We start from the raw sequence: 21,704 nt of genomic DNA, 5'->3' as shown, positions 1-21,704 counted from the left end.
TTTTTTCTCTAACCAAAATATTCAAAAAGATGAAAATATAGTACGAACGCTTTGCCAAACAAATTTATTATTATTATGACACAGAAAATTAAAGTCGCAAACAACTTTCATGGAACAAGTAGATTCTCGAAAAACATCAATTTTACACATTATTCAGAGCACTTCAGAGTTACACTTGGCGCAGAATGGTTTTTGTCGGTTAGAAAATGCCGTCTCAAAATTTCAAAAGTGAAGTCAACACTGTGTAAAATAGCAACGTTTCTCCATCAAGGTTTCCTTTAGAATTTCCCATCTGCTTTTAAAATTGCTTTGCTTGATTCCCATTTATTTTGTTCCCAGCATCAGAATAATCATGAGATTTTATTGCAGGGTATGCGCAGTCGTTCGAGTATTTTCTTATTAATTAGCTCTAGAGACAATTTAATGATATCACTCGTACAATTTTGTGAGCAAAATCATAACACAAACATCTTGTCTCTATCTCTTTCCAGAAAAAATAGAACAATAAGCCTCAGCGCAGTCAAACTTGCTTAAAATATCTGCGTTCGTTTTGATCAGAGTACAATATAATTCCATTCATATTTGTTTACAAAAATATCAATCCTCTTCCAGTTTTTAACTAATTTCCACAGTGTCCTGTCTTGTTATGAGCATTTTTTGAGCTCTTCTGTCATCATCAAGACTATATTTGTACACCATAAACTAATTTCAAGCATTGATATCCATAATTAATATGTACATATAATCCACATCTTCCATGCCATCATCGTAAAAAGAACATTTGTGATCGAGATGAAATTCAAAACCATTAATAATTTAAAAAGTTTAATATAAAAACGTTTGGGTTTATGTAGTAAAAAAGTTGAATATTGGAATGGATAATCTCCCATAAAAATTAAGAGCAGCAGAAATTGACTCACCATAAAAGTGGAAAATCTTTATGCCTCACAGATGTTGCAACAGGAAAAGCTTATTTATTTGAGGTTGGTGGCATTAGGTTTTGCGATCTTTTCGGATAAAAAGTCTTCGACATTTAATTGTGAAAAACAAAATGCATTAAATTTAAACAACATACTTCATGAAAAGTTCCCCTCCTCTGCCCGCCGGATCTATTTAGAGTAAAAACCACCCAAGAGCATGGTGAAGTGGTAAATATCAAAGTGAACACGGAAATAAAACCTTTAGACCAAACATTCGTTTTCAGTGTCGCTCAGTCCGAGTCCTGGTGGGTTTGGCCGCCGAGCAGGAAGGTGGCAAGTTCGCAGCGCGAGTGGATCCGCGTGGGGATCTGCCGGCGGGCGAGCGCGCGCGCTTTCATGCGCAATATGGAGGCGGCCGGCGCAGTCGGCAGGGTCGGACTGGACGCGGAAGAGGACAGCTCGGTGTCCACGCTGTTGTCCGTCGGGGTCTGCTGCTGCGGGTCGTCGCGCCGGCGTATGCTCAGCTCCAGTCGCCGCAGGAACCTGAGCGGAGGAAAGACTGTCGCCGTTAATGACCGACAATCGCTCCTTTAGTTTCCTCACATACAAACACGTGGTGCTCGTGGGGTTTCTAAAAGGTGCGGGGGTGCTACATATTTTTTTACCGAATATGGGTTGCAAACTGATCATTCCCAAACTGATTTTTTCTTATGAATTAGCAGTGCAGTTAAAAACTTAAATGAGAATTGATTTTTTTCTCACGAGAAAAGTTTGGACCTAATTTTTGTAAGGGTTGGAAATTTGGCAATACGGATCATAATTTCACCTTATTTGATGGCTAATTGTTTTCAGTCTTGATATTTTCCTCGCCACCCGCGTCACCGACGTTGACGGAGGACCGTTCCAAAGTTTATTGTTGTCACCCGTCTGGTCATCTTTGGAAGATGATTCCTGTACAAATTTTAACGTGAAATAATTGAGTCATATTCAACCATAAGCGAAAGCGCGAGTAAATGCAGCAGGGCGTGATAATCAATTTATACATGATACTCAGGTTGAAGCCTCTATAATACTACACAGTTTAGTTGTGAATATCAAAATTAGCATTTAGTTCTACATTACATGTTAAGAAAAACTCGAAAATATTACTTAATCATCAAATTTCAGTAATCAATTCAATCTTCGTGAACCACAACTGAGCTCCTTCAAGAACCGAACACTTCTGGACAAGAATAAAATAATTGAAAACGGTGTTTCAAACGAATGAATTCAATAGTTACCCGCACCTCGGCAGCAGCTTTTTCAGCGACTGCCTTGGACACCTTGCTCGGGCTGGTGGCGTCTTTGGCTCTTTTAGCTGGACTGCTTCTGTTGCCCCTGCGATTTAAAACACGTTTCCTCCACTATACTATCGCGACACCAGAGCGCTATAAACGTTCAAAGCGAGAAGCACACCCAAAGCAGAACTTCACTATTAGGGAGATCACATTCCTAAAAGGGCTCGTGCAGACAACCGCTTTTGGTTTGTATTTGAGTTTCAAAGCAGTTTTATTTTCTATGGGTTCACGTGCACTGACATGTACATTTGTTGGTGCTGGCTTTTGGGTCCAATAGAGGAAGATAAAAAGAGCAGAAGGGTGGATTATATATATTGTAGGCCCCAGTTTTTGCGTGAAACACGTTTAGTGATCTTTCAACTCAATTGTAAGAAATGCTTAAAAATGTGTGTAAATTAAATGATTAAAAAATAAACTATCTATTTTGGATTGAGAGACATACAAAAATCACTTTTGTACTCAAAACTTCAAAAATAAAATTATATTCTTGCTCACCTGGATTGCAAGTCCCAACAAGAATAAATTTTGAATGTTGAACTTTATTTTCAACAGCGAAAATCAGGGCCATGAAAATATGCTAAAAATATAAGTGCTAAAATATTGTATATGGTAAAAATGGAAATGTACAACTTTATCAACAGTATATTATAAAAGGTGTTTAAAGTTAGTTATAGGTACAAGCCAGAAACAACAAAGGGCGCACCGCTAATCTCACCTGAACGAATTCAAACTTTCTGAGGAGGAGGAGCTACTAGGAGGTGCAATACGCGCTGCGCGGCGTTTAGGACTTTTTCTGTGGCACCTTTGTAAGGAGAAGGACGGCTCCTTGGCCGACGGCACTTCCAGCAAACCGCCCAGCGTCGAGCCGCCCCTGGCGGAAACCAGGGACGCCGAGCTCGGCCGACGCACCTTCTTCTTTTGGCTGCCGCCAATCTTCTGCTTGCCGCTGGCCACCTCCGAACTCGGACAGTCGTACAGGCCGTCCGAGTCCGTGTACGGAAGCTCTGATTTGTGGTAAAACAGGGGCGAGAATCGGTCCATGCCTGTCACTCTGTCGCTCAGGGGACTCTCGCTGCGCGAGCTGACGGGGCTTAGGAGTGCACCGCCTTCGGCAGTCTCAACCACAATGGACGGCAGCTTAAGTTTGCATTCTTCCAGGTGGTCGGTGCCGAAGCCCTCATCGTTGGATTCAGGGCAAGCCTCTTGAGCTTCCGGTGGCTGGATGGCCGGGGTCCGCAGCAGGGGGGACGGCTTCCTCGGAGGTGGCGCAGGCCCCTCTCGGCCCCGTTCCGCAGGGGTGAGGATTTCCTCTGGCTCGGAGGGGCACAGGGGGTTGCTGGAGCCGCAGCGTGACGGTCCCGGACTCGCCATCGAGCTGTACCCTGACGAGCTCAGGTTGGACTCGCTGGCGGTGCGGTGGTCCGCGCCCTTGATGGCGAACGGGCTGAGGAAGCACATTGGCCCCTGAACGGCTGCCTTGGCGCCCACGGCCGGCGTGTCAATGTCGCTCTCTATCTCGCTCAGGGTGTTGGTGATGGTGATGACGGGAGGGGCGCCCGGCAGCTCCAGAGAACCAGGTTTGTCGGCCATCAGGTCACGCAGGAGCTTTTTGGAGGAGAGGCCGCGTTTGCTGTGCGGGGGCGGGGACCCCGTTGGCATTGGTGCTGGTGGCGACGGCGTCTGCACGGTAAGAATCGGGATGACGACGGGATTGACCGGCGAGTCGTCGTCTGGGAAACAGATGGTGGGGATCTGCAAACTGGTAGGGGGTTTGTTCTTCGGCAGTTTGGCACTGCTGGGCGAAAGGAGGGCCGGATAGGTGGTCATCGGTAGGGATTTGGACGTTGTGGACGATGGCGAAGTGACTGGACTGGGGTTTAGCACTTCGATGCGCAGGGCCTCGTCCTCATCAACGCGCTCTTTGCTGTTGTTGCGCCGGGGTGCGAGCAAGGGAGTTGGCGCTGGCGACGGGATCGGGGTTGGCACCTCTTTGATCGGCGACAAGCATTTCCCGTACTCGATGGTGGGAATTTCAAGTAGGATGGTCGGTGGATGCTGCAGGGATGAACTGTTCCCACCTGTAAGTACAATGAGAAATCGAATCAAAATAATTACACCAAATATACAATATTAGTGGATTTTTTGCCATGTTTTTTTTATATAAATTAGCGTAGCAAAAAAATTTTACATCAAAATTAATAAAAGAAAATGTGCATAGCACAGCTCTCAGCCAACTGGCATCAATGTTTAGAAATAAAGGAACATGCTTTTCCTACAAAAATTTAATTGATATGCTTGATATGCAATTTTTGAAAAAAAAATGAACCAGTTGCTCAACTCTAACCTCAAAATCAATAGCAGAATTTCAAACAGATCTAATCAAAATTTATAAAAAAAGGAAATGTGAATTTAAGGATCATCCTTTTTTCTCGCAGAGGTATTTTTAAATTCATTAAAATTTAGGCTTAGCAGATTAATTTAACTGGTTTTCACATACCTGAGCTAATGACTGGAACTTCAATGGTCGAGAGATGAATGGACATGGGCGAGTCAGGGGCGCTCGACGACGCAGGCGTTGGACCGGGTGACGATTCGTCGGCGCTGACATCCTGCGGGCTGGACGGTGTTGATGGCTGCGATGATCTGGCGTTGAACGTGGTCCTGCAAGAAAATTATTTAGTTCAAAATCCGCAATTTTTGTTAAGCGCAATACAAGGGAGAGGAAATGCAGTGCAGATGGAAGGAGAATCGACCAATCAAGTGCGAGAGCAAAGAGAGGGATATAGAGATGAAAAAATATTCTCAATCAAAAGAATCAGAGAAGTAGCAAGTGACCTTGCTCATTTTCGTCGCGATCTGGGCTACCTTCTAGAAGTGCGCGAGAATTTGAGAGGAACACGTTTTGGTTAGACACACGTGGCAGTGGACAGCAATGTTGTGCCTCTCACCTGAACATGGCAAGAATAGAGTCTGCACTGGACATGCGAGAGAGACGAGTGTTCTTCGTTGGTAGCAAGCGACGACTGGTGCAGGGTAGTGTTGGGTCAGACCCTGAGAAGGTCGTGGACACGTCCTCACTGCCACTGTCTGGTTGAGACACTGCTCCTTGAGCGTGCAGCTTTTTGCCACACGGAGGAGAACCGGAGCCTGATCCAGAACTCATTTCAGCTGACACTTTGTCCAGAAGACGGGCAAATGTCACCTGGAAATGTAATAATCGTTTTTATTAACAAATGGATCAACGAAATTTTTCATTCTTATTTAATAAATATGAGCTTCTCTGAAAAAATATTCAAATTATTGGCAAACCTTCTTTTCCAATTTAGGGTCTGCATCAAGGGAGGTTTCGGCTTCTGCAGGGGAAGGTCCTTCTTCACTTTTGGTCCGCCTATTTTTGTCACTCATCTGGATGAGTTCACCTAGACTCACCTGCAGATAAACAAAGCAATAAAAATTTAATTTTAAAACAGAGATTTCACCTTTCTAGAGACTTCAACGGCCGAGTTAACTGACATGGTGCTGCCTCCGCCAGTTGGCGTGACCAGTTGCTGCAGAATTTTTTTCTTGTCAAGCGGCTTTCTCGTTGGGGTCGAATTGGTTCGTTTCTTTCTTGGACTTGGGGTTCCTGATGGTATTGAAAATCAATACAAGATACACCAAAGGTAACAATTTTCTAAGGAATCGTACTTTCAATAATTTAATCTATATTCCGTGACAAATGCAGCTTTCAATGCTAATTATCATCCTATACAATTCTAAAATAGCCGAAAGCAAAAATTCAAGCGTGACCATAGCCTTTTCCGTGTAAAGCGAGTCGATACAAAATGACACGGCATGATTTATTTTTATTAAATTCTAACATTCAACCCAGTGTCCTCGCCGCATTTTCAAAAGCACGATACTTACGTCTGAGCAGGTCATCTAGACTGAAAGTGCGTGGGGCGGAGCCATCCTTGGGACTGGATGGCGCTAGGCTGAGAAGCGAGGGCTTTCTGATGCCCAGTCGGCCGAGCAGAGAGTTCCTTGGCGCCCCGACTGGGCTGCAGGCGACGCCCATGCCACCGGCGCCGCCAGGGGCGGACAGTGACGCCGATGAAGACAAGGCATAGCCTAGTTTTGCATACGAAAGCGGCGTAAATATCAACCAAAGCGAGTTACCAACAACGAGATGAATTCTGCTTGAAAAGCAAATTTCACCCAAAAGTAGAAAGACGGAAAGAAAGAGAGGTTACTAGCAGAGCTCTAACTACTCTTTGTCTACTGAAGATTAAGAGAGAAAAGTGGCATTCAAGAAAGTGAAGTAGATAGAGTAAAAAATTGTTGTTCTTACTAGGTCTAGAACGATCTGCCTCTTCCGCTAACAACTTCTCTAATTTCTCAGGGAAATGTCGTTTAGCACACCACACAAGGCCAATGCAAACTAACACTATCATGACAGTGATCAACCCTAACCAAAAGGGCTCCTGCAGCATCCGCTCCGACAGCGGTTTGAACGGAATTTTGATCATGCGACGCTCACATCGCGATCCTGAAAACACACACGCACATCGATCAGATCTAGAAATGTGTATGCAACCGGCTTCGCACATTCGACGAGCGGGATGCCCACCAACAGCGTTTGCAGGCGTTGATGAGACGATTGACACAAACTCACCTTCCCACCAAGCGTGGCATCTGCACAGGAAACCTTCCCCTCCGGGACGCTCAGAGCAGTCCCCCCTCCCCTCGCATGGGTTGTCTAGACAGGGCCGGTGCTTTTGTTCGCAGTTTGTGCCGCGGTAGCCCGGTTGGCAGTTGCACTTGAAGCTGCCCGTAATCAGTTCGCACGTGCCGAACATGCACGGCGAGAGGTCACACAATGTCAGTGCGCAAAACGGACCTGGATATAAGAATTTATAATGTCACGTGCGTAGAAAAATTATAAATTAAATCGATGTAAAAGATATTCAATTTTATTTAAACTGAATCATAAATAGATCTTTATATTTTAATTAATATCCCATCACATAGCTCCGTTTTATTTTTAACCAAAAAATTGTTTGATTGAAATGATCCCAGCTATCGTAAAATTATCATGCATTGCATAATGTTTTCTTCAACCTGTAAAATGTCCTGGACACCGGCACACATTAGGCCGATTTTTGTGCTTGTTGTTGTTGGCTGCGATGCAATGGCCGCCGTTTTGGCACGGGTCAGGCGTGCAAGAGTCTATTCCTGAGCCTAAGGACGGCAGCAGTAGTTTCTGTTTTAATCCAGAATCTGGAATTGAAATAATTGTTTTAGTTAATAATAACTGCATTTTTCAACAGTGATGACTCCCACCGTTGTCCACTGAAACCGTGGCGTTGAGGAGATCTCCGCCTCCCTGCGTGATGAGCAGCATATTCAGGTACGAAGTCAGTGTGACTGGGGTGCTGGCGTTGTCAAAACGACAAAGAGACCAGCTAGTGCCGTTGGCCTCCGAGTAAAAGTCTTGCACCTCCAAGCAAGACTCGGCGCTTTCCTTTGGCGCCACTTGCAGGCCAAACAGCGTCAGTCTGATTGTGTAGCCCATTGGGGCGATCTAATACACGATTACTTAATATCGATCTGGAATTATTTATTTTAATATTTCACCAGTTTTTGAGCAAATCGAAAGTTCCCTTCAGATTCTGGTGACATCTCTGGCCAATTCAGGGGCAACAGAAGTGCCGTTTGGTTTGGGGCTATGTATATTGACTGTTCCTCATCTACTTGGTCCACTGAAAAGTTTTCAAATCAAAACAAATATCTCCTGCCTGTGAATTCTATCCGCTTACCCGCCCAATAGACAGCTTTGAACCCGCGACTTTTCATCACAGCTTCAGAGGCCGAGGTTCTCAGCCTGATTTGCAGGGACTCGCCCTCGGACAGATATGTGCCGTCACTTGCTACGGCCTTGAGCTGAAACGGCTGAAAGTTGGCTCCGTTGCCTAGCGAGATTTCCACGTTGCTGAACTCCGGATCAACGTGAAACTCTTCAAAGTGGAACCAAACTCGTTTTCTCTCTGAAAATGTTGAAATTTTATTGTCTGCTTATTTCTTCCACCACAAGGGAGCAACCTGGCGCTAAAATATTGATTGTGCAATCTAAATTGGTGAGCAGGAAGTCGGGGAAGTTTGGTGATTTAAATTTGCCCTCATTGGCCATTAGGGTCTGCTCTGGGCAGCCTAACAAGGGGACGGCCTTCCATTCTAGCTCAAATCCTGACCCTGAGATTGAAAAGTCCGAACGGAAGTGAACCAAGACCTGGTTGCTTGTCGAAACGAACCGAAACCTGAACAATTTTTAGTTCATTTTTTTCATTGATGAGAATATAACTACTAACAATTTGAGCTCTTCTTCTGTTTTTGTGCCACAGACAGTTTCGGCTGGCTCGGTCTCATCGTAGTTCCACATCGCGATGAAATCATACAGGCACTCGGACTGAGGCTCCAAATCAATCTTCTTGAATGAGACAATAAGCCTTGAGTTTGCTGGCGCAGTGATTTTGACCCAATAATCTACGTTGGCCGGATAGGCTTGAGGAAAATTTGGAGATTGCAGCAATCCAGAAGTTCCCTCGACCGTTTTGTTGGTGCTCAGAGCGCCTGGTAGATCTGATTATGAGGCAACAAAATTGTAAATTAATAGAAAAATTTGAAGAAGATAAAAATAAATAAATTTTATCTAATTCACAGGATTGTTCATAAATACATAATCCCAACGAAAATTAAATTAATAATATTTTAGCCATGTAGTGTTTAGAGAGAGAAACTTGGAAACATTTATCTCTGCCTTGTTGTTAAAAAGCTGCTTACCTTGAATTCTGCGTTGGCAGACAAATCCGCCGACAAGCGAACACCTTTGTGCTTGCCAGTAGAGGCCACTGGATAATCCGACTGTGGGTGCGGTCTGCCATCCGACCGCGAGACAACGGTCCTCCCTGCTCGCCTGCACGCCCGCAGGCCAAGCTAATGACAAAATTAAATGTCACATGCAATAACTCACGTGAAAGCAAACTTCTAATTAATTGACCTAAGCAATACCAGTCGATGAGGAATTATTAGCAAAAGTTGTGAGCAACAAATGATCACATAAAATAATTTAATTGCTATTTTGTAAAATATTTGTACTTTGACATGATAAGAAGAAACATAAAACATCAAAGGAGATAAAATAAAAAATGATAAAAAGTGAATTAGGCAAAAGGAAAAGTGAGAAATGCATATCATTGCCAGTTCTCAGCTGAAACTATATCTTCTTTATTATGTTTTTTTTAAATAATCAGATACATAAAAAAGGAAGGTTACATTTTCAAGTCATACCCGTGAAAGAGGCCAAACTCTGGTCAGACCAAGTCAGCTGTGTCGAGTTTGCCTCTAAGCGGCCGCCGAGCCAAAAGACAGAGTTTGCTGAGTATTGCTCTGAATTTCGCAACGCTGTCGTGAGGAAAGATTGTTCGTCGTTGTCGTGCACGCTAGCTAGCTCAGCCTGCAAAAAACGCATTATGTAATTATTTGCGGCTCGAAAATTTCCTCAAATTAATCCCACCGTGGAGAGAGAAGGAAGGAGAATTTTAATTATCTCTTTCATGAACGCGCTCCTGTGTGGAGTTTTCGGCTGATGAAACAATTAATGAATAGAAACCTGAGAGACAAAAGATGCGCGTAAGGGCAAACTTTCGATTCCTTCCTTCCTGCTCGCCTCTTTGTTCTGCCCAAGGCTTTTGTTCTCTGGCGGAATTTCAATTAAAATTCCCTATTCTTTTTTTACAGAAATAATGAGAAAGGCCGTTAAATTGCTTTTCATTTCATACAGTCTATGAAGCTTGATTGTTTTGTTAACGGCTTTGAAACTCAGTATAAGTACCACGACCGCACAGAGGTGAAATATTCTCGGGAATTAATAGTGGTAAAACACTCACCAAGGGTTTATTTCAGCTGTTTAATCTGTTCAATACAAAACAGTTTCTACTTAATATATTAGATTTAAACTTTCCCAACCCTAAAGTCTAGGCACCTTCTTGGTTTTGAGTAATTATCCATGCACCAAAGTTCAGTCGCGAGCATACTCGTTCTTTGCAAGAAAATGTCACGAAGATGATTGATTGACTTTTAATGGTGAAGTTTTATTGCTTTCTTGAAAGAAAATCAATAATAAGTAAAAGCTAAAACGAATAATTACAAAATTTGTTGCGCAGAAAATAGGTAAGAAGTTCGTGTAACAAAGAAATTTTGCGTGAAACACATTAAAACAAATAACCAGCAATAAATTATTTGTTTTGTAGAAAATTTTGTCAAAAGTTCCTGTTTAAGTGGTAATTTTAATTGTGCTTGTAATTTTTGCCTCATAAAAGGTTGGACTTGCGCAAATGGAATTGCTGGCTAATCCATCAGAGTGAAAAAGCTCGGAGCGGACCACTCGCATTTAATTACATCGCGTGCCCGTGAAAAATAGGGCACCCCAGCTGCGCACACAATTCCAATTAATCGCGTCCAAGCGGGCGCCTGCGATGCCATTTAGGGAAATTACACATTTTCTCACCGCTGAAAACGGTTTTGAAATCGATTGCAATCAAAAGAATCCGGTCGATGGCTGCCCGCATATACATCTCATCGGCAGGATCTGCTAATTACAATCTCGTCCTTTGTGCAAATTTGCAGCCCGCCGAACCACCGAGGAGGAATGAAAGGCGGCTGCTGATCAATGGCGAGCGTGGAAACAAGCCAACTGCGGCCGTTTATTTAGAATTCCTCCGAGGCAGATTTCCCCTTTGGAATAAAAGCTGCTAGCCATTTCTCCAATGGAGCACTTTTTTAATCAAGAGGAAATAAAATTGGATCCGATTCGGCAAATTGAGCAGTAATCCAGATTCCTTTGAAGTTTACTCACATTGATGCCACGGCAGACTTGTCTTGCTGTGGTCCACGTTACCTCCGGGAATCCGATGAACAGGTAGCACGAGCTGTTGTACTTAATCTCTCGGCTCTCTGCACACTCAAACTTGTCTGCAACACGTACACAGGAAAGGTTTTTGACCAAAGGGGGGCTTTGTGGCGTTAGCGCACATTATGTTTTAATGTGTCAAGGGTTTATAGTAGGAATGTAGCAAAAACAATAGTTATTTTGTTTGCTCTGTAAAATGGGGAAATCTCATAAGTTCTCATGATAAAATATTCCCAGGATGATATTTTACTACATCTGCATATTGCAAAAACAGAACTCACCATTCTCCATGAAAACGCGGGCCTTGAATCCTCCGAAGCGATGCGAGTAATCAGAGGAAAAGAGCAGCTGCAGCTCTGACCCTTTGCTTATGTGCCGCAAAAGCTTGAGCTTGCCGCTCCAATCGTGACACAGACGTCGAGCAGGCACGTCTGCGTCTGGTTCAGAGATTTCCAAGTAGTCGTAACTGCACCTGCCAGCAAATGTGATTCTTTTACAGTATATTGCAAACGAAATAGACACGAAGAAACATCCCAGAGAGTGAATCCAGCTTTAATGGGAAAATACTTTCATTTTAAATTAAATTAATTTCATTATAGAATTAATACAATTATTTAGAACGATTTCGATTTACTTTTGATTTGGTCTGAGACTATAAGAGGAGAAATGAAAATAGACCATTTCAAGCAGATTAGACGGTTTTATGTTTCTACATAAACTTTAGCTTTTTCTGGATCCACCAAGATATTGAAATTATCTTATATAAGTATTTGAATCCTTTTTTTCAAGCATTATAATAAATATTTGACTCTAAAGTAACCTTTTGGGTTTCAAAGAGGAGTCAAATTTTTTTTGTTGCCTTTAAATCTAATATTGGAGGTGTTCTGGTGGATAAAATTAATTTTATTCTTATAGAAGCATATCAATACGCTTAATGCAATTTGATATAATTGTAATAAAAGATAAAGTTTCAATTTTTCGTAGCTTTATATTCTGACAGTGAGAATTTAAGCCCATTGTTATGAATGAAATTTGTGATTTTAGAATTAATTATCACATTGGATAATGACAACATGTCAGTCAGATTTTTTTCCTGCCATGCGGAAGCAGGGATAGCAGTCATTTCATTTGCGTCACCATCAGCATTCACTCTCTGAAGTGCACAATACAGCAAGCGATAAATGGGAAACAGTTTTAATCTCATTGGGCGTATACAACTCCGACGTCCAATTTCCAACGGTGTATATGCTGAAAAATCTGTAGCAGACAAGCGAATCAAATTGCTGCTCGCAATTTAGCTGCTGTCATTGAAAGGTTGGAGCAGGCTTTTCTAGCGCAAAACGTGATTTTCTCGCACCACGGAAGATAAGCAATGGGAGATTTGCATGCGGCCATTAGAGCGTGCACCTCGTGTGTTGTGTTTGCAGTGCATGCACTTTTATGCACAAGCACGGCTTTAGCAACACCGTTATCGTGTGGCCCACATTTGCGCACGCTACACTGTGCCTCGTCTCCCGTCCCCAGAGTAATCGATTTTTACGCCCGTCCAGCATCCCGCTGAGAGCGCAACAAGTTTGCCACCGCCGATTTTACGGGTCAAACTGCACAAACACAAACAACAACTACAATTCAACAACAGTTGCGGTGTCTCGCTGGCTTTTCGAAGTTTTAGTTTATCTTGATGCAGTGGGAATAAATTACTGACGCAGGTGATGCTTCTGTCGGAATCAGGGTTCCTCCAATATTTTAACAAGAAATTATTCGTTTTTAAGGTTAATAATTGGAAAATATAATTATTTTCCAAACAAGACTTTCATCTCAGGAAAATTTCTTGACGTAGGATGCTTATCAAGTTAAATTATTTCATTTGTGTTCATCAAAACACCATTAATTACGAATCAAATGAAAATAGCTCCATCTCATTTGAAAATCCTGCCAATAATCGTGCACGTTTCAAATCGGAAATCACCGATTGCACTGTCAGCGTGATGTTGGTGTCAAGCGCAAACAATCCTCGTCACGCACCGTATTCCCTAATGAGTTGCAAAACTCTCGCCCAGCTCCACCTCATCAATTAGCAAACGTGTCGAGCTGCGGTCGTATGCATTAGCTTGCCATAGATCAACTTTACATAGTGACGTCCGCGGTTGCAAAACTACAAAATCTAAAAACAGATCTATGATCATGTGCTCTCATTTTATCTGAAAATAAATTTTTTGCTAAATTAGTGGCTGTTAGTTTTTCCGGCTAAAAATATTCGTTATCAGAGACAAACAAATTTGAATTATTAACGAGGAAATTTAATATTTATAGCAATGAAAATACAGCTAGCTATTGTGGAATGCATTTTTGTAAGGGAATGGAATCATTTTATTTTTATAGAGCGAAAACTAGAGTCACATTTTAAACCAAATTATCGAAATTGATCTGCATATAATTTTGTTTTGGTCCACAACGGTCAATTTGGGTGTCCTATAATGTTGGTTTTAGCCGAAGACACTATTTTTAAGATAGTGTTTTTTTTCATTATTATTTATTGCTATCTACAGAGCTATTCATTCATTTCGCAAAACGTTTTTATTGAGGAAACTCTTCATGTTAAAAATTTGCTCAGGCGGGAATAACATTGGTCATCAATATGCAGTTGAAAAGGCTTTCCGAACATCCACTCCTCTGTGTTGCTTCGCCTGTGCAAACAGTGCGTATAAAACCAACAGAAACGGCAAACTTTGCACTTTCCGCCGAGCAATGGAGGGGATCCCGCAGGCGCGACTTCCTTTCAAACTGTTTGCCCATCCAGCGAGCGAGCGCGAGGCAGATTTTCCCCATACAACATCAAACTGCAAATTGTGCAAATGCGCCTCAGCTCTCTTTTCCCATTAGCATTTTGAATGGAGAAAAATAAATAGTGTGTTGAGAGGCTTTCATCCATTGTTTTAACAGAGAAGCAGCTAATGTGTAATACGGAAAACTTTGCCTCCATCTATTTGAGCATTATACAGGCTCACTCGTCGGCATTGAAATTTGCATGTGCAGGCGGTGCAGGCTTAGAATGCTCTTATTCAATGGACGTGTCAAAGAGTTTTTAGGCAGAGAGAAGGAGAAATGACAACTTATATTTAGTTCCCTTTTAATAAAATTCTAGCCATAATATAATAGAATCCATTTGCATTAATGAGAATTTTATTAGAAGAGTTTTCCATACTGTAACCTTTTAAAAACACATCTCTTCGTTAGCGTAGAGATTTTTTATTTCATTTTTAGATAATAAGAGTCTATTTAAAAACTGAAGCCGTATAACTACACTGTTGAGGATGAAATCTGTTTTATCATAATTACTGCGCCCCGCTCTTGCGAGTAGAAGCAGAAATTGCCAACCTGGGGTCGTAAATCACAGAGCGCAAGCTTAATTGAAAATGACATCCGGATGGAATGTCTGCGGCTATCTCGCTCTATATACATATTAAACTAAATGAAGGTATTATTGCTCTTGGATAATTTGCGGCAATAAATGAAGTTGTAATAATATTAAATGACTCTTCTATAGCAACCAAGGCCAATCATGCAATAAAGGAACTATGGGGAAGTAAAGCAGCAGGCAGCAAACAAGAGCTATTAATTTAACTATGAACGGAAACCTTCAACTTTTTGCATATAAATTAGTCATTCTGAATATTTCAGTCAAAATATTCACATGAAAGGATGATGAAACTAAATATTTGGAAGTTCTTTAAGGCATGTAAAATTAGTTTTAAAAACGGGAACACCATAAAATAAATTGCCCCTTTTGAGCAGATAATATCAAAATACGACCTCTTGCACGGGTCACAAGATTTAATCTATCTAGTTCTAAAACATAAATTTGATATTATGTTAACATTGGAAAGAAAAATGAACGCATTTAAAAACGAAACAATCACCACCAACAATACAGCTGTATGAAATACCCGATAAAATGTTAGTCTCGTTAAGTTAGCCGAAGGGGTTGTTTTTGTTGTGCGCGAAAGGAAAGTTCACTTGAGTTTGGTCAACTCGGTGACGCCCATATTGATTCGCCCACGGCACGGAAGAAAGCAAATAATGACCTGTTGCTGCCACCAGTGCAACCCACTTTCGCCTATCTACTGCTCGGCCTGCACCCTGCATTTGCTGATGCTATCGGCTCACAAAGGGGGCGAAATTCACTCTAGACGCTGGCAGCAGCAATCAAGATGCTTGAGAAACACGAGAGGAAAAGGAGATCGGGTTACACAACAGCCTTTTCACTGCGACGTTGTTCAAGTCGCACAAAATTAATATTTTAACTGCAGAATGGACTGAAATAAATCATGTTGACGGATATTGAGATTAAATTTAGAAAATGGTCCACTTACATTGGTTCTTTCTCCAGTACTAGCTCCTCAAAATCGATAACCACGTGGTGCCCTGGAGGTGCGAACACCCTGGTGAGGCAGCGCGCGTTGTCAGGGTATGAGTGGGGGAAGCCAGGGCTGGTTACCACAGCTGACGGGCTCAAGCCAAGGTCCCTACCTAGGGTGATGTTTCGGTTGCAGGATTCTTCCCGCCTGGGCGTTGCCGGAGTCTTAGATTCTGACGACTCTGCAACTGTAAATAATGGAAGATTAATTCAATTTAGCGCACGAAATGTAAGTGTAAATCAAAGTAAAATTTTATTCTTAATCACTTTACATTAGAAACATATTCATAATTTGTAATTTATGATTTACAAGCCTTTCTTCGGAATGCACTGGGCATTTAAGGCTTTAATAAAACTATGTTTATTTAAAAAATTTAACGGGGTTACTTTCTGATTGGCAATGGTTCAAATGAAAATTATGCTTGCTATGAATATAGATATACAGATCTGTGACTATATTAGATATGTGTAAATCAAACTATTATTGTTATTTGATTTAATGTTTAATTTAAATTTTCCCCCAATTTATCTGACACCTACCACCAGTCTTTTGAATTTCACAGACGAAAAGGTTGGAAGCACCACAGTCGCGGTCGTTCCACATGAGGGTGGGAGTCATCCTCAGGGTGGGGCTTACTGACCCTGGCAGGGTAGAAGAGGGCACCAGAAAAGAACGGCGCATTTCGATGCAGTCCTGCTCGCTGAGCCCGTCGTCCGACGGCTGCTTGTTGTACTGCGCGAATTCAGGCCAACCAGGAAACCAGTCTGATACAAAGCACAAGCAGCGGCTTTGAAGTGTCAGGATTAAAAAAAGGCAAAACACAAACAGGCACGCGTTAGAACGAGCGGAAAAAGGCGAGCATATAATTATTTTCCAGCCTTTGTTCTCGGCGAGATTTCGCACGAAAGCAATTTCCAGTGTTGCCTGTTGTAGGACTCTCCTGAGAATTGCTTCGTCTCTAAAATCTTTTTTTTTAAACACACGTGGGGATCAACAATACATTTTTAATTGGCGTGCCCTTTACTCGCATTGAATAAACAATTTTTATTGAGGCAAGGTAAATGAAAAAAATGAACCTCAGATTACGCCGGAAAATATTTAAATTAGCGAGCCGGAGGTATTCATGCAAAGAAACTCACTGAAATAGGAGAGTGGCTGCCCATCAGTCCAGCGGAAGCTTCCCTCGCGGATTCTGTCTGAGGCTCCAAGCCAGAAGGCACCTTCGTCAGAAAAGCCAGGGCTACAAGTACACAAACAAAATGAAAACCACTCAATCATTGAATTTTTCTCCGAACTTGATTTATTAATCAGATCTATTTCAAAAGATAATGGCGAATCTTTGATAGGAAACATGATTTAATCAGACAGAATGCTCATAAATCATTTCAAAGATAATGTTATTCAAGTATTTCCATATTACCTTTAGAAAATTGAAATTATAATTTCATCATCGGATATCAGGAGCAGCTTTGCCTCAACGCAAAACTTTGATCAATAAGCGCATGCTATGTGAAGACCGAAAAGGTCGACAAAGATGAAATTTAATATAAATTTCGCGTCTGGCCGGCGATAAAAATCGGCGATGGACCGGAAAAGGGTTAATCTGCGTGTTTGGATTTGTTCCACGTACGCGTCTGCCAGATGAAAGAAGAGAGCGCAGGGTGGAGCTTTTTTCGTCTCTCGCTCTTTTGCTGACCCCTTTGCGCTCAAGGGAAACCCGGCGGCGGCCCCTTTCAAATTAGATTTGTGGCGCTCAGTCAGAAAAATCTGTGGCGACGGCGGGAGAAGAATGGCGCCGACAGTGAAATGCAATTTTGCTTCGCATTAACATTGCTAACGGGGTGGATTTTTCGCACGTTAAGTATTATTGAGGTTATAGAGGCTAAATCTCTACCACATCCATACCCTCCATCGGTTTCAACGATTTTATGCCTGAAGAATCATATCTGCAGAATTAATTAAAAAGAGTCGTAGATATTTAATTTTGCTTTGTTGTAGGATAGTTGTTTTATCTTCGCACTAAATTTCAAGCACGCGCAAAGAGGGTCAAATCCTTATTGATGTTTGTAGAGGATGTTGAAGATTTTTAACGGTTTGTCCTCCGTTTTCCACGTCAACTAATGGTCATCAAGCTTGAAATCGGAAATCGATAGACTCTGCCGCACTTAAATGTAAATATCTGTGCCAGGAAACACGAAAAAGCAATAAAAACCAAATGGGTGTGGCTGAACGCGATGGTTTCATTAATAATTCTAGCCTTAAGTATTTTTCCATGTTTCGTTCCTGCCAGCGCTCTGTGAAATTGTCAATCAATTCAAGCTGAACTGATCGGATCAATTCAATAATATAAAGCACTTTTTCGACGTTTAGTATGGAAAATTTTCAATAATCACTTTTAAATAAATATTTTTCAGGTTTTCAACTTACAAACCATTAAAAAGTTCATAAATTTACTGACAGAAAATCAATTTAAGCCTCTTAGACGCACGTGGCAAAAAGTTTTAGACTGATATAAATTAAAAAGCCACTGAACAAGACACTTGAACAATTAAGATGAATAGCAATTTCGATTGCTTAAGATCTAAATTAAGGATTTCACATAAGGAGTACTACTTTTAATTTACGTTCTGCTTTCACCGTTGCGATGGCCTTTGCTCTCGTGATTAAAATTAATTTGGCACGCACGTATCCTGCCAAGAAAACGTCTTTCACGGGCCGTTGGTAACCGCGTAAGCATTAATCACCGAGCCGCCAAAGCAAGCGCACGCCGCGCACATGAATTATGCAGCTGGCTATACTCGCCCCTGTCTGTCGCTTATTTATTATTTGAGCGGTTCGCGTTCGTTTCTTTCCGACGAATGCGTGGACCACGAAGTAGCTTCTAGGATGAATAAATAGCTGCATTATCCACTAGGGCGTGGAATTGAAAGGCGCCGGAGGTGCCTCTATGTGCGCGATAATATGCATAAGCGCCTGTTTTCCTCGACGACCAAATCGATTTTGGATAATCTCTCCTCTATGAAAACCTGAGCGAATCTGCTCAAGGTAATGGCGGCATCAACCGAAATAACTGGCAGGGAAGAATACATTATTTTTTTAATATAACATTAGGGAAATGTAGACGAATAAAATTCATTTTCAGTAGGATGCATTTCATTTACATAGTTTTAGCCTCAAAAAGAGCTTTTAGGTTCACTAGCAGATTTCTGTTGTTCCTGACAAAAAATTAGGAATTTTTAATGACCCCAAAATTTTCCTGAGCATTTTAAAAATGTTATATCCCAAATATTAACAAAAAAGTTGCCAACTGACTTCACAGTTCAACACTGAATAAAAATTACAAAGACAAATTTTCTTGAAATCATCTCTGCAGCATAAAATTTATAGGCCAAACGAGGCATAAAAATCTGTTTTTGATTACAAAATCAAAGAAATTGAACAAGGACATGGCGAGACGATATTTTTATTCTGTTACACATGCATTTAATACAAAGTTTCCTTACCTTAGTTTCAAAATGTTGTCTAAGTTTGCCTGCACCTGGGCCGAGTTGACGCTGACCAGGTGGGCTCCCTTTCTGGTGCATTCCTTTGCGGCCTGGGCCCACGGAAGAGCCCTGTCCATCAGCGGTAAAGCGCAGCTTGACTCAGACAACCCGACCCATCCGTAGCCGGGACAGTCGTCGGTTAGCTCCGGGCGTGCGATGGAAAAGTATCTGTAGCACAAAGTTTATCGTGCTTTATTTATTTTTTAGTGATTCGTGTTCGTTCTCGATTGATTTGCATTGAGAGTGGAACGTTCCATTTGTGAAAATAAATATAGATTTGCCCTGCAATCAGTGTCTGTCTCTCCAGCTGCAGTGATTGGTAAATTTTGCTTTTGCAGCCTCTACTACTTTACTGTACATTTCCGATTTGCAGTTGAGTGAGCATCAGCGTCATCATTATTGAAAATACATGACTGCGTCCTAACGGAAACCTGTTGATTGATTGAGCATTCACACACTCCATTACCTCTTTGCTAAATATTCATTTTCATTCGGTTTATTCAAATCGAGCGCGTGGAAAATGTCAAAAAGTTCATTTGTTACAAATTGCTCTTCACGTTCGCTTTACCTGAGGTGCAGCTGGGCGATGGTGTCCAGAGAGCTGACCGTAGTGACGCTCACTTGGAGCTGGTTCGAGCGGCCGATGAGACGGACGACCGGGCCCACCTGCGAGGCGCACTGGGACCAGTACTCGCCGTCTGGGCCGGAGACACGAATCTGCAGTCCCGGACACAAAATCTCCTCTTCATTGTTGTACTCGTCGTCGAGCACAACCTCGTCCCAGATGTCACCCTCGCTTGACTCCAAGACGTCGTTGTGCTCCGCTGGACGCAGCTCCAGACTCAGGGCCACCCTGTAGCCGTAGGCCACGTGTAACCTGACCGAGCAGCTCAGGTCAGCAGTGACCTGAACGGCAGGTAGAAATGTGATGCAGTGTGTTATATCATAGAATAGGATATTTTCCAATATCGGATCCTGCATTTTGAGCTGAGTGCTTTTAATCCCTTGTAGATATTAACAGCTCAATAAAAATGATAAAGGTTTAGAGTTATTTGTTGAATTAACTGTTCTCTGACAGTTGAATTATATTTTAAGGGTTAAGGAATTTAAAATAGTAAAAAATATCATGAGAGGATGTTTTTTCAACAAACTCATTTTATATTTTATAGGATCTTTTACCTTGACGTGATTTTTGCACACTTAAAATTTTGTCCTTGATTGTTTGAATATTTAACTTGAACCAAATTCATTTGTTTTGTTTATTTCATGCACTGAATAAATTTTTAAATAAAAAAGGTAAAGTAGGTAAATAGCTTCTTCTATAATGAATCATTTAAATTATGTGAACGGGTAAGAGAAAAATTATATTTTCTGTCTTTATGAGTTGTTTAATTTGAAAAAAAAAACCATTTCATATTATTCTTTTGAGAAAAATGTATAGCATAGACGTTTGATAAAACTACTTACCTGAGAGACAAAGGTGGAGTTTTGCTTGGTAAGTGTCAGGTTGTAGCAAGCATCAACAGCCCTGAAACTGAACTCGAATTGCACCGGATGGCCTCGCTGGGTGGCAGCGTGCACCCTGATCTCGAGGCCAGCGCCTTCAGGCTCTGGCAGGTAGATGCTCGTGCCTCTTAACTCTTCCAACTTGCCGCACAGAGTGTGCCCGTCGCCGACCTGAAGGTAGCCGTCTTGGCAGTTTCCGGGGGCTCCGGCGATGTTGAGGCGTTTCAGCGTCACCACCAAACCCCTGCGCAAGGGTGGTTTTGGAATGGTAAAGTGGCAGTCATAGTGCAGGGCAGACGCCCCTTCCAACGCTGTCCAACTCATGTTGCCGTGGTCAGTCAGGGAGGTCAGGGCACAACCTTTGAATTCATAATTCGATTTTGTCAAATCTTTAAGAATTTTAACAGCATTACAATAACAAAATCTTTGGCATTTCTTTTTAAATTGCAGCTCTAGGATTTGATATACATTCAGAGTTCTTTTCTTAGCAATCAAGTGCCTGCACACTCTTCTAGTCAAATAAAAATCACATATTTCAAAGCAAATTTTCTATAATATATTTATGAAATTTTTTATTTAGATACTCAAGCGCTACAGCATCAGAAAGTTCTCAAAGGGTCCCTTCTCGCCCGACAAAGCAGCTTTTACGAGCAGCACTGGCGGAGTGCCTCCTCGTCTTTCATTACAAAGGGGAAAATTAACATTTCATCTTTGGAAACGTAGAATTCCTGCCGCTGATGAATTAAAAACACAATTAGCCAGTCAAGTGGGGTTGCAAAGGCATAACACTGAAGGGCTTTACTACCAGCAGACAGAAGCAACTCGGACCAAAGTTAATTGGCACCCTACCAAAGAGTTCAGTTCAAGTCAAATACAAAAAGTACAAGTTGGAGAGGTTATGCGCTATTTATACAACCGTATACCATGCAAAATTAGGAAAAATGGAGAAATTTTGCACATTAAATGGATGAAGTTTCGCTTCTTGAATTATGTATTTTGTAGTTGTAAGTTGAAAACAAGGAGAAGGAGAA

General features: G+C 41.8%; 1 protein-coding gene across 16 annotated transcripts in view; it reads right to left on the bottom strand.

Annotated features, from left to right (window-relative positions):
- Positions 1–45: 45 nt before the first annotated feature.
- LOC135946802 (uncharacterized) overlaps positions 46–21,704 on the bottom strand; it is a 57,076-nt gene continuing 35,417 nt past the window's right edge. Inside the window, exons 4-30 of one of the 16 annotated variants that reach the window (XM_065495178.1) lie at positions 20,635–21,032; positions 19,736–20,073; positions 19,126–19,335; positions 16,762–16,862; positions 16,162–16,386; positions 15,578–15,809; positions 11,486–11,676; positions 11,151–11,266; positions 9,584–9,749; positions 9,077–9,229; positions 8,605–8,875; positions 8,339–8,553; positions 8,056–8,283; positions 7,874–7,998; positions 7,580–7,820; positions 7,358–7,516; positions 6,912–7,136; positions 6,588–6,785; positions 6,164–6,367; positions 5,737–5,882; positions 5,567–5,686; positions 5,206–5,459; positions 4,755–4,918; positions 2,973–4,335; positions 2,201–2,297; positions 1,747–1,871; positions 46–1,479 (exon numbers count right to left, since the gene is read on the bottom strand). In XM_065495178.1, the coding sequence (XP_065351250.1) occupies positions 1,182–1,479; positions 1,747–1,871; positions 2,201–2,297; positions 2,973–4,335; positions 4,755–4,918; positions 5,206–5,459; positions 5,567–5,686; positions 5,737–5,882; positions 6,164–6,367; positions 6,588–6,785; positions 6,912–7,136; positions 7,358–7,516; positions 7,580–7,820; positions 7,874–7,998; positions 8,056–8,283; positions 8,339–8,553; positions 8,605–8,875; positions 9,077–9,229; positions 9,584–9,749; positions 11,151–11,266; positions 11,486–11,676; positions 15,578–15,809; positions 16,162–16,386; positions 16,762–16,862; positions 19,126–19,335; positions 19,736–20,073; positions 20,635–21,032 (6,563 nt within the window). In that variant the 3' untranslated portion in view covers positions 46–1,181. Of the gene's footprint in view, positions 1,480–1,746; positions 1,872–2,069; positions 2,143–2,200; positions 2,298–2,972; positions 4,336–4,754; positions 4,919–5,205; positions 5,460–5,566; positions 5,687–5,736; positions 5,883–6,163; positions 6,368–6,587; positions 6,786–6,911; positions 7,137–7,357; positions 7,517–7,579; positions 7,821–7,873; positions 7,999–8,055; positions 8,284–8,338; positions 8,554–8,604; positions 8,876–9,076; positions 9,230–9,583; positions 9,750–11,150; positions 11,267–11,485; positions 11,677–15,577; positions 15,810–16,161; positions 16,387–16,761; positions 16,863–19,125; positions 19,336–19,735; positions 20,074–20,634; positions 21,033–21,704 lie in introns of those variants that run through there. The other 15 variants (XM_065495181.1, XM_065495179.1, XM_065495183.1 and 12 more) reach the window with 15 other exon arrangements.

Source organism: Cloeon dipterum, chromosome X (genome assembly GCF_949628265.1).
Source record: "Cloeon dipterum chromosome X, ieCloDipt1.1, whole genome shotgun sequence".
NCBI lineage: Eukaryota > Metazoa > Arthropoda > Insecta > Ephemeroptera > Baetidae > Cloeon > Cloeon dipterum.
Note: the sequence above shows the minus strand (reverse complement) of the source record. Positions and strands in the feature narration are given on the sequence as shown.